This window comes from Haliotis rufescens, unplaced genomic scaffold, assembly GCF_023055435.1.
Source record: "Haliotis rufescens isolate VD_foot unplaced genomic scaffold, xgHalRufe1.0.p SCAF_92, whole genome shotgun sequence".
NCBI classification, from domain to species: domain Eukaryota; kingdom Metazoa; phylum Mollusca; class Gastropoda; order Lepetellida; family Haliotidae; genus Haliotis; species Haliotis rufescens.
In genome coordinates, this window is record NW_025964386.1 from 1140954 (window position 1) to 1158033 (window position 17080).

Sequence of the window (17080 nt, forward strand, 5' to 3'; positions counted from 1 at the left end):
AGTAACACCATTGAGCAGTCAGGAATTTAAAAGAGATGTCCCGAGCACTACTCTGTGTGTGTGTGTGTGTGTGTGTGTGTGTGTGTGTGTGTGTGTGTGTGTGTGTGTGTGTGTGTGTCCGGACTAATGACGATTTTATAGTTCTAGCCCTGAGATACCATGCCGCAGTTGAACATGAATACCCCACTCAGACACAGTATACTGCTTCCGAGCCGAGACGTCCTTAATGCGCCCCTTAATGCCGAGCGCCAGGCCAACAATAAGTACATCTTCCAACGTCTGTTGGTATGACGCGGGCGGGGATCGAACACCTGATATTCCGCTCTCCAGGTGGACGCTCTACCACTAGACCACGGAGGCGGTCCCGAGCACTATTGCGTGGTTGGAAAAGCAGAACAGTAAATAACACTGTTCAATTATACAATTAAGATTTTATCAGAAGAAACAAACATACATCTGGGACCGCCTCCATGATCAAGTGGCAGAGCGTCCGCCAGGACCCGACGTTAAACCCCATTTCACCTCACCCCACTCTGTATCAAGCTTTCTCAATCAACATTTTAAGAGTCTTTCTGACCAGGCGTTGAAATTTTTCTTATTGGCTTCATAATAAACACAGACATTTTGCAACAATGATACCTTACATAATGACTGCCATTGTGTCATAGCGATCTGTTGTAGGTTAAGGCTCAAAATAATAACACTTCAAAACCAATTGAAATATGTTCAAATGAAATATGATATGATGTCACAATGTATCATTTGAATTGTGATGCCTTATTTTCTGAGGAAAACTGATTTCAAAGAGCGTCACACGAATCTTGCTCAGAAGTAGTTTGATCAAGGTTACCGCATTTCAGACTTCATGAAAGCTTTCAAAAAGTTTTATGGTAGAGATGTGGAGGACAATTGTCACTTTGACGCATCAGCGACAAAAATGATGCCGATGCATTTCCCAAATTTGACTTGTACCATATGTTCCCGTGTTTTGTCAGGTGAAAAATTGACTTGCCTTTGCATGCGTTTGTGACGGGTGTCACCGGTGGGCCGGATACGCTCACCTTATCGCGAACACCTGGTGTCATTACTATTTGATAGTGATTCTTAAACACATGATATAGTCGTAATCGTACAATCGACTCTGCTGTAAGCAGATATTTCTCATGAATATGGAAAGGCTTTCGGCGCTTTTATTTGAATGAAAAGGATGAAGAAAGGATCGTAAACATTTGACTATGAAGTTACCATGATGCCAAACAATCATATAAAGAAAGTACTTCAGCTGTCCACTTTCCATGCCAACTGATAAGGGTAAGGCACTCAAAGAATGTAGCCATAATTTGTAGAAGTAAGTTGTATGACAGTCTGGCTCTTGGAATACGAATGAACGTGAATTTGGAAGAGCTTGGACTTCCCTGCTCAATCTAAGACAAGGGCTATATACATGCATGAGAGTCATACACTGCTTGACTACATCATTCTCTGAATCAAGGCTGACAGTTATGAGACTGCATAAATAGCACGTCATTCTAATTTCAAACGCCGACGCACCGAGTTCTTACGATACCTATCCCTACGCCCTTATCTGCCTCCCGAGTGGGTCAGCGCCGTTCAACACTGACCAGTAAGTGAACAGAACGAAAGGCTCAAGGTCATACAACAGGTCAAGGTTACTTGGCATGTCAGGTTGGGTAGAATCGGGCGGCCATTTGCCTCTACCGGCACGTTCAATCAATAACGGTTTCATATTCCTTCGTATCAGTTCACTAAGTGAAAATCGCGTTCAACACGTGAATGTCAAGTACTATTCGAAATAGGAACTCCCATCAAGTTTCGCGAGTTGATCAGATCTTCCGCTAGGATGTCAACGTACAGACGAGGCTCACCGGTTTGAAATCAGAGGGGTAGGCTTTTGATCCCAATTTATCAATCGGCAATTTTAGTGTTAATGGTTTAATCAAATAGTTCTCAGTGGTTCGCTGTGCCCACTGATTTTCATATGGAATTACTTAGATGGCAAGCACACATATGCAGTTTCGCGTTTGTTTGACCATTGGTCGGCTATTAAATGACCATGGGATACATCTAAAGTAGCTTTGGAAGTGATTTGAAGTAAGGACTTGTTACCTGATTCAAGTGGTAAATTGTGAGTAGGATTCAGCTTTCTGAATCATTTGACATCATCTTCTAAAAGAAATCTTTTACATAAAGTTTGGATCCATTGGGTTTTATCAATATCATTTTTTTTGTAAAGGTTTAACTTCATCCAAGGTTGTGAGTGAGTGAGTGAGTGAATATTTAAAGTCACATCGGCAATATTTCAGCCATATCGTGGGTAGCCAAGTGGTTAAAGCGTTCGCTTGTCAAGCCATACACGAGGGTTCGATTCCAGACATGGGTACAATGTGTGAAGTCCATATCTGGTGTCCCCCGTCGTGATATTGCTGGAATATTGCTAAATGCTGAAATTATTATCATTTCAACACAGAACATATTCAAAATTGTTTTTATTCTAAGAAATAAAATATTGAATTTTATCATCTAAAGCTGGCTCCCACAGTAGATATGGCTGCGATGCAGACCATTGTGACGTCATTGATTACCATGACTTCACATTCAAATGACATTACTAACGGCTCTGCTACTGAAGCTGTTAGCAATACTTTTTACACTGCTTATTACTGTCTCCATACTGAAAAAGTCGTCAACACTCGTCGATAAATGTTTAAAACTCCTCGGCAAGCCTCGGCAAGAGTTTTTCAACTTTTATCAACTCTTGTAGATATATTTGATATCAAAAGACACTCGAGGGAGATTCTATATTTAACTAAAAAAAAAATTTCCATATTGAATATAAAACGCCAACGCGAGATATACCTGTAGAAACAGACTTCACCCAGCGTGAAAGACAAACTATTGGGGAAAATTATATGAATGGATCACTGAAAATCAGTGATGACGCGCGAAAAGGGTAAGCATGTACTTCTCTACCGGTAGCACCTGCCACTCACACAGTTTGCATAAACAAGGAAGTGTTTGTTTGTTGTCTAACGCCGCACAGCAGTACTCCTGCCATACGACGTCGGCCTGTAAACATGCATAAAAAAGTTTCAACATGAAATGCCAAACACACTTACATCTCATTCAAATATGCATGAACCCTTTACGGTTTAAAAATGATTTAGATTGAAAAGGATTTCTTTAATTAAGTAGTTGAGGGTAATAACAGACAAAGGTGGCCACGTCTACCACTTCAATTGCTCCCAGGCGTTGATTCAGGGCTGGAACGAGCACCTTTGTCATTTTGCTCAGATCGATGCACTACATGTTTAATAAAATGAAACAGCATATTTTGAACCGTTCAAAGTTAAATGACATCCCTTAACCATCAAAGAGTTCACTAATATTTAACATTAAACCAAGTTCATTATTGTCAATTTCATCATCGGGCCTTGCGTTCAGACAGAATTAGTTGATCAATAACGGTGAGCAAGAGCATAACGTATAGCCTCATACGATAGCAAGGTAGGGGCTGTTAGCAGAATATAAACAGACCTGACCAAGGATAATAATAAAACATTAAACTCTTGATATAAAGCATGGCCTGTGTGCGTAGATGCGGGGTATATCCGGCATATATCATTTATATTGAAGGCAGAGTTTCATCTACTGACAGAAAATAGTCCGTTTAGCACAGCTGCTATATCCCACTGTCGACGCTATATGATTGAGGACCGATGAATTAATGCTGATGTGGGTTGTTTACAGAAACGGTTTGATTTATGTGAGACCACTGATATCAATTTGAGAGAAGCATATCCAAACATACCATGCAGCATATCGGGGGTTCGTATTTCAAGACTAGAGTTGAATGATTTATATGCTGAGTAATGATGATATGATTAGTATAATCACCAGATAAAACAGCGAAACCTCGTAAGTCGGGACCCTTATAATCCGGAAACCTCACATACCGGGCGATCTTGTTTGGAGTTTACTAATATATACAAATACACATCACACCGAAACCATGAATCTTTAATCCGGACACATGTTAATTCAGATAATTTCAAATTACAGTGATGTCCGGATTATTGAGGTGTTACTTTACAAAGAGAATCACATACAAAGACACAAATTTTCAGCCATCAAAAAATCTCTGCCATACACTGTTTTGAGATGGTGTTCCTTAAATGAATTTGGGAATAACAACCGCGTAGTAAATATGTCTGAATGTTTAGAGCATTGCGTGATGTCGAACAAGAATACATACATGAATATTTGCTTCCAATCAACATACAACGTTACGAAGGTGTCACGCAAATTCTGCTTTCACAAAAAGAAAAAGGGTATTTTTTTCTTTTCCTTTGTTTATCGTTGTTATCAGATATTCCTTTTCGTCTAAATACACTTTTTTTCAAATGCTGATATGTTTATAGATGCACTTTTCTCGGAAAAAAATATTTCGTATTTCTTGTATAATTCAAACTGTTAAATATGAAAAAAGGCGAATACGATGTAGCTACACTACTGATATTTAACCAGAGGCCGTATCACAGTCATAGAAACGCAGCCTAACGAAATGTCATAGTTGTCCCGAATTTTGTGAAAAAACCCACCTCGTCCACATTTGTCATTGATTTTCAAACAGGTCGTGCTTTCACCATTTATCAAACTCACAACTCGACATTACTGGGAGCAAAATGTAATTCGAACAACCCCCACTAAACTGCCTATAATTGAACTTCCAATGTCACAAAAGACCCAACATGAACGACATATCCGCTCTTCGGCCTGACTATCAAATAATGACTGTCGCATCAGTTTCACCGAGACCCAGATTCTTGGGTTGATTTTTTTCAAAACTCCGTCAATATCAGCGTTTTCTCCCAAGCAACTCTTCAGCTGCCCTGAATCAGAAAAGGACAGAACAGGGGAATGCAACCATCTGGAAAAATCAATACCAATAAAATGGCGTACATTGATAAATCGTTGTGCGACGGACGCCCACTCTAAGGGACCATCACGAGCAGGCCTTAGAAGCTTGAGCAGCGGTCTCAAGTATGTCAGAAACATGCCCGCTCTCCGTTCGTCTCAAGCCTGTTTCTAATTTCAGGTGAAGATGGCGTGGTTGTCGAACGCACAGGTATATTTTCGGACCCAGTGGTTCTGAACACGTTCTGCAGATCTGGAATTGCTGCTGATGGAGTCGCTTGATGCAACTGATGAACGGTATATCTGATAACAGGAAGGGATGGAAGAGGTTGACCAGAGTTAGCCTTGTCAGATCGTGTAAAATAGGATGGGAGTTATAGAGTGAGTGAGTGGGTTTGGGTGGGTGAGTGAGTGGGTTTGGGTGGGTGAGTGAGTGAGTGGGTTTGGGTGGGTGAGTGAGTGTGTGAGTGAGTGGGTTTGGGTGGGTTAGTGAGCGGGTTTGGGTGAGGGAGTGAGTGAGTGAGATTTTATGGCGTATTTCGCAATATTCCATCAATATTGCGGGAGGGACGCCACAAATGGGTTTAGAACCCGGACCTGTTTATCCACTGGGCTACCTTCATCGCCCCTACAAGGGAGAAAGGGGATGTGATGCTTTCTGGAGCAATGACCTACTGACCTTGAAAATGTCAGTATCATAAAATCATAACTGACAAGCATAATCTAACATCCAGTACGACTGGTAGGAATTTCCCTTTTCAACAAACACGGTTTGAGAACAGATGTGCAAGGTAAACAAGGTAAACAAGAGGTTCCGTGTCACCAACAACACGGATTTCTACTTCGTTAACAACATGTAGATTTAGTTTGTTTGTTTGTTGTTCAACGCCACACACAGAAATATTCCGGTTATATGACAGATCTCTAAATAATCGAGTCTGTACCAAGCAATCTAGTGATTGACATCATGAGCATCGATGTACGAAATCGAATACTTTGACATGCATCAACCAAGTTAGCGAGCCTGACCAACCGATCCTGTTAGTCGCCTCTTACGTCAAGCATGGGTTCCTGAAGACCAATTCTAATCCGGATCTTCACTGATTCACAACAAGTAAAATCAGCATAATTAACCATTTCCATTTGGAATTTAGGTAATACAGTCCCAACAATTAAATACAGACAATTCTGATAAGTATAAATTATGTATGTATCTATTAAATTCAGTTGAATTAACGTGCCAGTTGTCACCTCAATAACGTGGACTGATACTATCTTCCCAGCGACCGCCTCCGTGGTCTAGTGGCAGAGCGTCCGCCCGGAGAGCGGAAGGTTAGGGGTTCGATCCCCGGCCGCGTCATACCAAAAGACGTTAAATGCTGTTATTTGTTGTAAACGCCTGGCGCTCGGCATTGAGGGGATAAAACAAGGGCTGGTCGGCTCGGAAGCTGTATACTGTGTCTGAGTGGGGTATTCATGTTAAACTGCTGCATGGTAGTTCAGTGAGCTAGCACCATAAATCGGCATCAGTCCGGACTAGTGCAAGCAGCCACACACACACGCGTGCGTGCACGTCGCTATATAAGGGCAATAATCTTGGACGCGATGTTAAACCTCATTTCACCTCACCTCACCTCACCTCACCTCACCTCACCTCACCTCACCTCACCTCACCCTTCTTCCTAATCAAGAATCGAGAATCTGAACACATGGCGTCAAAAAGGTAGCACCAGTCCTGAAAATCTATCATTTATACTTTAAACGTGGTATGCATCATCGGAAAATAATGGATGCTTCATCGAACACGTGTTTCTCGTGACAACATATGCTTATATTTTACCGGAAACTCACACGTTATGTATGGATAACGCTACTCTGACAATCTATCACCCATCCCTTATTGGATGTTTTCATCGTGGAATAGATGAGATGTAGACTCTGATGTTATTTATCCATAACGCAGCTTTGGAAATATATCACCCAGCACTCATCGATGTTGTCAACGTTGAATTGATAACATATAGACTTCTAAGTTGTATATCCATAACGCTGCTCTGACAATCCATCACCCAGCGCTCATCGATGTTGTCAACGTTGAATAGATAACATATAGACTTCTAAGTTGTATATCCATAACGCTGCTCTGACAATCCATCACCCAGCGCTCATCGATGTTGTCAACGTTGAATTGATAACATATAGACTTCTAAGTTGTATATCCATAAAGCTGCTCTGACAATCCATCACCCAGCACTCATCGTGCGCTGTCAACATAAACTAGTTCAGCTGTACACCACCCACGCTCAACATCAGATGATGCTATTGAGAAATAGCTTCACACAGTATCTAAACACACTTTTATTTGAGTACACGAAACGCAAGAGTAAGACGCAATATGTTATATATACTACATGGAAAGATTAATGTCACCACGCGGGTGATTAACCTTGGCCGGGGACGGTGACCTTGACATTTTATATGTTTAACTTCTTTTTCCACCGGTGACCTGTCACTAATTTGATAATGTTATTGAACTTTCTCGGGTCACAGCTGCAAGGACGCAGGTCATCGCTTTCCATTAACACTCGTTGTTGTGTCGGGGTCAGATGGGCCAGCATACACGAAGACTTATTCGAAGCGGTGCCGCGTAATGGCAGATATAAAGAAATATTTCTCAGTAACTAAAGGATAGTTTATAAAAAACGTCAAAGCCATGGGGGCAAACATATTCTCTGCCACATGAAAGGAAAGACAAATGGAACGCACAGGCAAATAAACAAAAGCCTTCACTAAATTATGACACCACGTGCCTACCGGTAGATCGTAGTCCTGCACCATGACCGTGAAATATATTTATTTTATGGAAAATAAATAAATCTAGAAACGCATACAAAAGCAAGTCTAGCCAGCTCAAGCTAGCTCTGAAATCAGCATAGGGAATTTATTTATTTTTAAAGTCAAGAAGGATATTGTGTTATATAAGATTTCAGAGACTAAATGTTAGTCTAGGTAAATCGCAATAGAGTTAAATATACGTGAATATGATGTTTTACGCAGCAATTATCAGATTCCTGCTATATCACAACGGACTTAAATAATCAAATATAGCCCAAGAAATCAGTGAATGATGGCATGAGAACCGACCAATGGGTTACCATGATACACAATCAGACAGTCCCTCATTTTAATCTGTTCTTCTGAGTGAATGAGTCGGGCATAACGCAGCTGTTAACAGTATTCCAGTTATATCACTTCGTGTCAGCATAATGTTGGAGGAAAACCTGATGTGATGCTCTCAGGCGTTTTTAAATTTGGTGACACCCACCGGTATGGTACCAATAAATCAAGAAACATTCAACGAATTCAGAATCATAGGTTTCTGGCGTGCCCAAGGGCCCAACTCTGCACAGGGAATTGCGGCACCTTAGACGACTGGGCCACCCGTGTCCCTATCAGATCTAATGATGTTATGGGCCATTTTCTGACCCGTCATCGTTACAGCGGCAGGAATACTGCTACAAGGGCCAGGAGATACTTCTCTGTCCAAATACTTTCACGACAAGTGACGCTATTCACGAAGCTAAATCGGCAATATGAAACTTCCACATTGTACAACTATTGACACGTGTATGAAATCAGGTGATTGATGGCCTATAATCATGAGTAAACAAAACATACATGTGTCATTTGCAAGCACGGTGGTGATAATGAGGGTACTATTTAATCAGTAGTAGAGCCGTTAAGGATGATATCACCATAGCAACAACACACGTTGCTCTTAGATATCCGAATTCATGCTCCGTTATGTGTACAAACTGTTACTTGCACTGAAAATATAAGAATTATTCTCGGAGGTGTGATACGTCGGTTTAAATACAACTGAAGAAGGAAGGGAATAATTACAGGAGAAAGCTTCTGTTTTTCAATAAATGTTTGGCAAAATGGCCAGATTTAACAATTTCTGGCAATGTTATTTTGCTGATGTGAAGCATTTTAAGCATCTGCATAGGAATCAATATGGAACTCGACCCGTGTCTTTGACGTGGCAGGGCGGTAGGGTAGCCAAGTGGTTAAAGCGTTCGCTCGTCACGCCGAAGACCCGGGTTCGATTCCCGACATGGGTACAATGCGTGAAGCCCATTTCTGGTGACCCCCGCCGTGTATTGCTGGGATATTGCTAAAAACGGAGTAAAACTATACTCACTCACCCATTTGACGTGGCAAGCAATGCTTTGATAACTGGGACACACTACAATCCCGACGAATTTGATTCTGATACCATCCAAATAGTTCTTAAATATATTCGATACATCAATGTTTGGATTTGAATCATTAAGAAATATGATCTCAAACTTGCTATAAATGTTAATTCTACCTTTCAGGAATGACAATGAAAAGACTAAAACACCGTTCGAATAATGTACGATAGAATCAATGGTCCAAAACCAGTGCTGGAGATTGAAGGGCGAAAGAGTTGCAATCCAAAACAAAGACGGCTCGGTCTTAGAACCTTCGACGGGTACGTGTTGACGTAACTCTGCAAAAACTCGCTGATCAAAGAGATGCTTCGACTCTCAAGATATTACGAAAATCAATCGTCAAACCCCAAGACCAATCACTTTACTATGGCTCGAAATCACTGTCGCTACAGGCTAAGAGAAACTGTTAGGCTAAAATCGGATTTCCTTGAAGCCAAATGCGGTGTTCTTAGAGTGTCCTCGACAAGCAACTGACAATGGGCAGACACTATACATTCGATGCTCTGATCATTGCAACACTGAATGTAGAGAGTTTTACTACGATAAATGAACACCGACGTGGAAAGACGGGGTTTGATCATTATATACTTGTGTAGTGCTCCTTGCAGTTGAACACTGGTTCCCCCAAGGAGATAACATCGAACACTATACTCAGCAAGAAAAGAAACGCAAAAGTGATTTCAAACGTATATTTTATATATCGTACAAATAATCAACAGATGGTTATCGATTGTTCATAATTGGCGCAAATCATTGTCATTGACCCATGTTCCATCGGGCACACATAGAATAGTATGTCTTCAAGGCTAAGGTCATCTGTTCTCAATATCTTGTACGGCCACCATTTGAGTCCAAACCTGACTGGCGTCGTCGTCCCATTGAAGCAACCAGATCCCGAATTGTGGCCCGGAGAATGTTCACTCACTCTGCCTGCAGTGTTTGTGCCAACTGTCGGAGGTTCCTTGGCTGCTGCTGACGGGCTCCCAGTCGTTGATCAGTTGCATCCCATAAATGTATTCCGGGGTCGAATAGGTCTTCAGCAACCCCTGCATGCCGTAAAAGCTGACTATGCTTGTCGTAAAAGGCGACTAACGGGATCGGGTGGTCAGGCTGGCTGACTTGGTTGATGCATGTCATCGATCCCAATGGCGTGGATCGATGCTCATGATATCAATCACTTGATTGTCTGGTCCAGACTCGATTATTTACAGACCGCCGTCATATAGCTAGAATATTGCTGTGTGCGGCGTTAAACAACCAACCAACCTACCCTTAAATGTTTGATTGGGTTTAAATCTGAGAACCTGGAGGGCAATGGCAGAGCCTGGATGTTGTGTTTCCTGAAAAAGGCTATTGTCAGTCTGGCCGTGTGAGGTCGGGCGTTATCCTGTTGGGAAATGACGTTCGCTTGTTGCATAATGGGAAGGACGTGTGGCCGAATAATCTCATCCGTTTAACGTTGTGCTGTCAAATGTTCACGAAATTGCACAATTCTGTTCTACCAGTGTAGACGATGGCTGCTCACATAACACTTCCACCACCAAATCTGTCCACTTCCTGTGTGCAGTTTCGTGCATAGCATTCCCCGCGACGCCAGTAAACATGACGTCCACCATCCGCACGGCGAAGCATAAAACGTAACTCGTCAATGAACCAAAGTTGTCTCCATCACAGCTTGTGGCCACGCTCTGTGACACTTGACGTCATTGACGTCGGAGCCCACGATGCAGGTCCGTTAAATGACACCTTGAACTGGTCGTTCAGCGTGAATACCATCAGCACGTAAACGGTTCCTCACTGTCTGGGTGTATGTCCTACGCAATCCTGGCATGTCTTCGCTGTTCACTTGCTGTGAAGGCATGCACATAAAAAGTCAACCTTTTTATAGCCCAACAAGTGATGTTGCACGTCCAAGCATGTTGGTGTGTTTCGGCGCCAGGCTCTCGCGTAGTAGTGTTTTTACGATCTTGTCACCAAATGTCTGCCGTACCTCATTCTTTCCGCACAAATCAATACCAATCCATGCAGAAATGCACAATTTATTTTTGGAATTAATTTGGTATGGATGTCGGCAACATTCTGTCTGATATTTACGATTTTACTACTTTTGCGTTTCTTTTTTTTTTTGCAGAGTATATTTCACAAACATGAATAGTCATCATCATAACAATGATATTAATTTGATAATTATCTGATAATGGCTGATTACACACCCTGATATGTGACACAATAGACCCTGTGTGACATGTAAACCAACAATGATATGTGACACAATAGACCCCGTGTGACATGTAAACCAAGAATGATATGTGACATAATACACCCTGTGTGACACGTAAACCAAGAATGATATGTGACACAATAGACCCTGTGTGACATGTAAACCAACAATGATATGTGATATAATACACCCTGTGTGACATGTAAACCAACAATGATATGTGACATAATACACCCTGTGTGACATGTAAACCAACAAAGATATGTGACACAATAGACCCCGTGTGACATGTAAACCAAGAATGATATGTGACATAATACACCCTGTGTGACATGTAAACCAACAAAGATATGTGACACAATAGACCCTGTGTGACACGTAAACCAACAAAGATATGTGACATAATACACACTGTGTGACACGTAAACCAACAATGATATGTGATATAATACACCCTGTGTGACACGTAAACCAAGAATGATATGTGACACAATAGACCCTGTGTGACATGTAAACCAAGAATGATATGTGACATAATACACCCTGTGTGACATGTAAACCAACAAAGATATGTGACACAATAGACCCTGTGTGACATGTAAACCAACAAAGATATTTGATATAATACACCCTGTGTGACATGTAAACCAACAAAGATATGTGACATAATACACCCTGTGTGACATGTAAACCAACAAAGATATGTGACACAATAGACCCTGTGTGACATGTAAACCAACAAAGATATGTGACATAATACACACTGTGTGACACGTAAACCAACAATGATATGTGATATAATACACCCTGTGTGACATGTAAACCAAGAATGATATGTGACACAATAGACCCTGTGTGACATGTAAACCAAGAATGATATGTGACATAATACACCCTGTGTGACATGTAAACCAACAAAGATATGTGACACAATAGACCCTGTGTGACACGTAAACCAACAATGATATGTGACATAATACACCCTGTGTGACATGTAAACCAAGAATGATATGTGACACAATAGACCCTGTGTGACATGTAAACCAAGAATGATATGTGACATAATACACCCTGTGTGACATGTAAACCAACAATGATATGTGACATAATACACAATGTTTGACATGTAAACCAACAATGATATGAGATATAATACACCCTGTGTGACATGTAAACCAACAATGATATGTGACATAATACACCCTGTGTGACATGTAAACCAACAATGATATGTGACACAATAAACCCTGTGTGACATGTAAACCAACAATGATATGTGATATAATACACCCTGTGTGACACGTAAACCAACAATGATATGTGACATATTACACCGTATGATATGTAAACCAACAATAAGTGTCAGAAAGCATGCTGTGTGACATGTAAACCCACAATGATATGTGACACAATACACCCTGTGTGACATGTAAACCCACAATGATATGTGACACAATACACCCTGTGTGACATGTAAACCCACAATATGTGACACTATACACCCTGTGTGACATGTAAACCAACAATGATATGTGACACAGTACACCCTGTGTGTGTATGTGTGGCTGCTTGTACTAGTCCGGACTGATGCCGACTTATAGTGCTAGCTCACTGAGATACCATGCCGCAGTTTAACATGAAAACCCCACTCAGAGACAGTATACTGACTCCGAGCCGACCAGTCCATGTTTTAGCCCCTGAATGCCGATTGCCAGGCAGGGTAACAATAAGTACATTTTTCAACGTCTTTTGGTAAGACGCGGCCGGGGATCGAACCCTGACCATCCGCTCTCCAGGCGGACGCTCTGCCACTAGACCACGGAGGCGGTCTGACGAGGCGAGGTTGTGTAACGGGAAAATACCATGGGAACATAAACATTATTCAAACTATTCTTGCCCATTACTCAAATATTGTCCTTCAATGTACGTAAGTCTGAAACTGATTACACAAAGAGACACCGTTTGTACAAAAAGTCAGTGGGATTAATCAAGATGGTAAGCTTCGTGATATATCTTGTTTACTATTCATTTGACCCGTACGCAGAGCATGTCAACATGCCATTACAAGCTCGTGTTTGCGAAGATGATAGGGGGATGTTAAATGTTCCTATAACGAGGAAGGCATTCTGTCTATAAAGACCTATAATATTTCACAAGCATGCGTTGTATGTTTTCCTAAAGCAGAGAAATAATACATTAGACGGGAGAAGGGATGTGTTCGTTTTTAATTTGTTTCCGGGATGAGACCTCAAACCGATTAATCCTTTCTTTTCACAATTAAGTGGGGATACAGCGTTAAACCTGGTTACAGGGTATCTTGTGTGAAGGTCAGCGTAACAATATAGTTACTCCTAGCCAGGACATGTTCATCATGGTATCCAAGAGAAAATCTTCCAAATGGCAACGTGTGGATGCCAAGAGTGGTAAAACCTCAGTAAAATGGCCATTTGAAAACATCGTACGTTGATCAGTCGTCACTGTGTACTGGCCAATAGAGTTCTTAAGTCATTGTAAGGTAACAAATTCTGAGTGAGTGAGTATTGTTTTACGCCGCTTTAAGCAATATTCAAGCAATATCACGGCGGGGGACGCCAGAAATGGGCTTCACACATTGTACACATGTCAGGAATCGAACCCGGGTCTTCGGCGTGACGAACGAACGCTTTAACCACCAGGCTACCCGACCGCCCCTATTAACAGATTCTGATAATTATCTGGACGTCGGTGTTGTGAGAAAATGTACATACATGAGCAGCAAAATTACCAGTCCAAACGAAATGAAGCAAACATACTAACTTAGACTTGCACAAGTCTATAAAAGACTGACGTACAGTCCGCTTATCGAGATTTGCCCATAAAAAGGATAGAATTACTATACATGGTCTTATCATCCACTACAGTCTTGCAGCAAGACTGGTACGAACTAGTGCTATGTAAGATGTACACTTACCCGATAGGACCTCAAAACTAACATGACTTCAGACATTCTCCAGCACAATGTAACAAGCCGTGCAATACAGTCACTTAACATTACCATACCAGGAAATATTTCAATGAAAAAAGGAAATGATTTAACTGGGCTGAACTGAATAAGCTACCGCAACAACCCACATCTTGATACTACAACCTTATGCCCTTTTGGTTCTTTCTCATGAATGACATCAGGGTCAGATGTCAGTTAATATAACAGACTAAACATCAACGCTTAACTTACTCAAATGTTATTATTGTACTTATTCGTATACGTCGAGAATGAATCATTCCAAGGGACATAACTGGGTTAGATCTTAAAATGAGTTGTCACAGTGCATTTCTCCACTGTTATATTATTCAACAATTCTTGTTTCCTTAAAAAACTTCAGCTCCACAATAGGCCGGGTTATATTACGCGGATTTATTTGTTTGGTGGTTTCTTATTATTAAAGATACATTTACGTTGAAACATATCAGAGATTATGACGGAAGTCTTTCTAAAGTTGAGTAAACAACGAAAATGTGCATCCATCTTTTATCATAATGAAAAACATTATACTTTCTGATATTCGCTCTTAATGAATCCTAAACACGCTTTAATACGTATACTAGTCAATTACACCAAGGATGACGTATCTGTACGGTATAGAGAGCATCCAATATCCCACATATCTCGGTAAACGATTTATCCTCAGTCATCACTAATTTCTCCTTTGTCATCAACAAAAGTGGTGGGTGTTTGACATGCTTTCCGAAGTACCTTCACATACATAGGTCTTCATATTCGCCCCACCGCAATACTATCATACTTAGCCGTAAGCATGTCCACGTGACACACCTCTTAATTTTAGTAACCGATCTCGAGATCTCCTTGAAAGCGGTAATCAAACCGGAAGTGACGACAATATGTCTCATTGTGCTGTACAATGAGGGACTTCCGGAAAGCCCTGTCTATGTGAAAGTATTTCATTTACTTCCGCTGACAACGGTTGACAACGACAGGAACAGTCTGCATGCAGCCGATCATTAGAGCATCCTCTGAAAGCGTGTGTTTATCATTGTTTAACAGAGCGCAATTAACACAGCAATTCGTAATGCAGCGTTGAGTAAGTTGTGTCACATCGCTTTGAATACTGTTTCAGTCATATCACGGCGTGTCCGCTTAATGTGGGAGGGAAGCCCGAAGTGATACAGGTCTTAGACGTTAACTTACCACTTTGGTGAAACCACAACGGGTATGGTGCTGACAAACCTAGAACCGGGAATCGAACCCACAATCATAGGTTTCTGCAAACCGGGATTCGAACCCACCGCCACAGGTTGCTGACGTGTCCAAGGGACGCAACTCTGCACAGCGAATTGCGGCGTTTTTGGCGACCGGGACACCCATGCCCCAAGAAGCCGATTGACATTTACTTCAAGAGAAACGTGTCACGTAGTACAGGTTATACATGGTTTGTGCAAGTGAATGAATGCGTGAATATTTTTTAACGCCGCATAAGTAATCTTGCAGATATTCAAGTCTTGGTTTGGTCTAAGGGAGGGCGGTGGGGTAGCCTAGTGGTTAAAGCGTTTGCACATCACGCCGAAGCCCCGGGTTTGATTCCCCACATGCGTACAGTGTGTGTAGCGCATTTCTGATGTCCCCCGCCGTGATATTGCTGGAATATTGCTAAAAGCGGTGTAAACCCCCACCACCTATCCACTCAGTTTGCCTTGTGGAGACTTATAGTGTACAAGTATTTACACGAGGCACCATAAGTCGTCCAAGGAGAAACGCCTGAAATACATAATTAATAATCGGAGTCCACGTCTAACTGGCATCACTGACGTGTTCGTTTCAGGTCTGGGGCGGTCAGGTAGCCCAGTGGTTAAAGCGTTCGCTCGTCACGCCGAAGACCCGGGTTCGACTCCCGACGTGTGAAGCCCATTTCTGGTCTCCCCCGCCGTGATATTGCTGGAATATTGCTAAAAGCGGCGTAAAACCATACTCACTCACTCACTCGTTTCAGGTCTAAGAACTGCCCCATTTTCATCTATTGATATTAACTGGAATGAGTTTCAGAAGAGTGCCATCATTTGTCCTTGTTTCAGCGGAAAATGTTTTTAATTGACACACTTGTAATATTGTATGTGGGGGTAGTTTTCATTTGTTAAAGTGTCATTTGACGAAATGATGAATGAATATTTCTTCAGACTATATCCGTGCCCACTTGCACAAAGCGATGTAAGCACTAAGACTATGGTAAGCCTATGTTAAAGTATGGGAGTTATGATCATCTTAGCGCTAAGATCGCTTTGTGCAAGTGGACCCTGATGTGGATTAAGCCTTTTGTTATGACGTCAACCTCGTTATCGTGCTCATTTCAAGTCCAGCTTATCTCGAAATTATTCCAGGTTTCCAAATTCTAAGTTTCATAGATTATTTAAGAAAAGGACATTCTGCACACTCTCGAAGTCACAGGGGCGGTCGGGTAGCCTAGTGGTTAAAGCGTTCGCTCGTCACGCGAAGACCTGGGTTCGATTCCCGACATGGGTACAATGTGTGAAGCCCATTTCTGGTGTCCCCCGCCATGATATTGCTGGAATATTGCTAAAAGCGGCGCAAAACCATACTCACTCACTTGAAGCCACAGATGTGTATATTTATGTCCGTTCCATAATCAAAATATGAAATACACATGCTGAAAGT

At 41.6% G+C, this 17080-nt stretch overlaps 1 protein-coding gene across 3 annotated transcripts in view; it reads right to left on the reverse strand.

Annotated features, from left to right (window-relative positions):
* LOC124135612 (regulator of G-protein signaling rgs-2-like) overlaps nucleotides 1–17080 on the reverse strand; it is a 132310-nt gene that overhangs the window by 78508 nt on the left and 36722 nt on the right. For 2 of the 3 annotated variants that reach the window (XM_046501020.2, XM_046501019.2), the window contains exon 1: nucleotides 14366–14456. The exons of the other annotated variant lie outside the window; for it this stretch is intronic. In XM_046501020.2, coding sequence (XP_046356976.1) covers nucleotides 14366–14452 — 87 coding nt within the window. In that variant the 5' untranslated portion in view covers nucleotides 14453–14456. Of the gene's footprint in view, nucleotides 1–14365; nucleotides 14457–17080 lie in introns of those variants that run through there. 3 annotated transcript variants of the gene reach the window in all.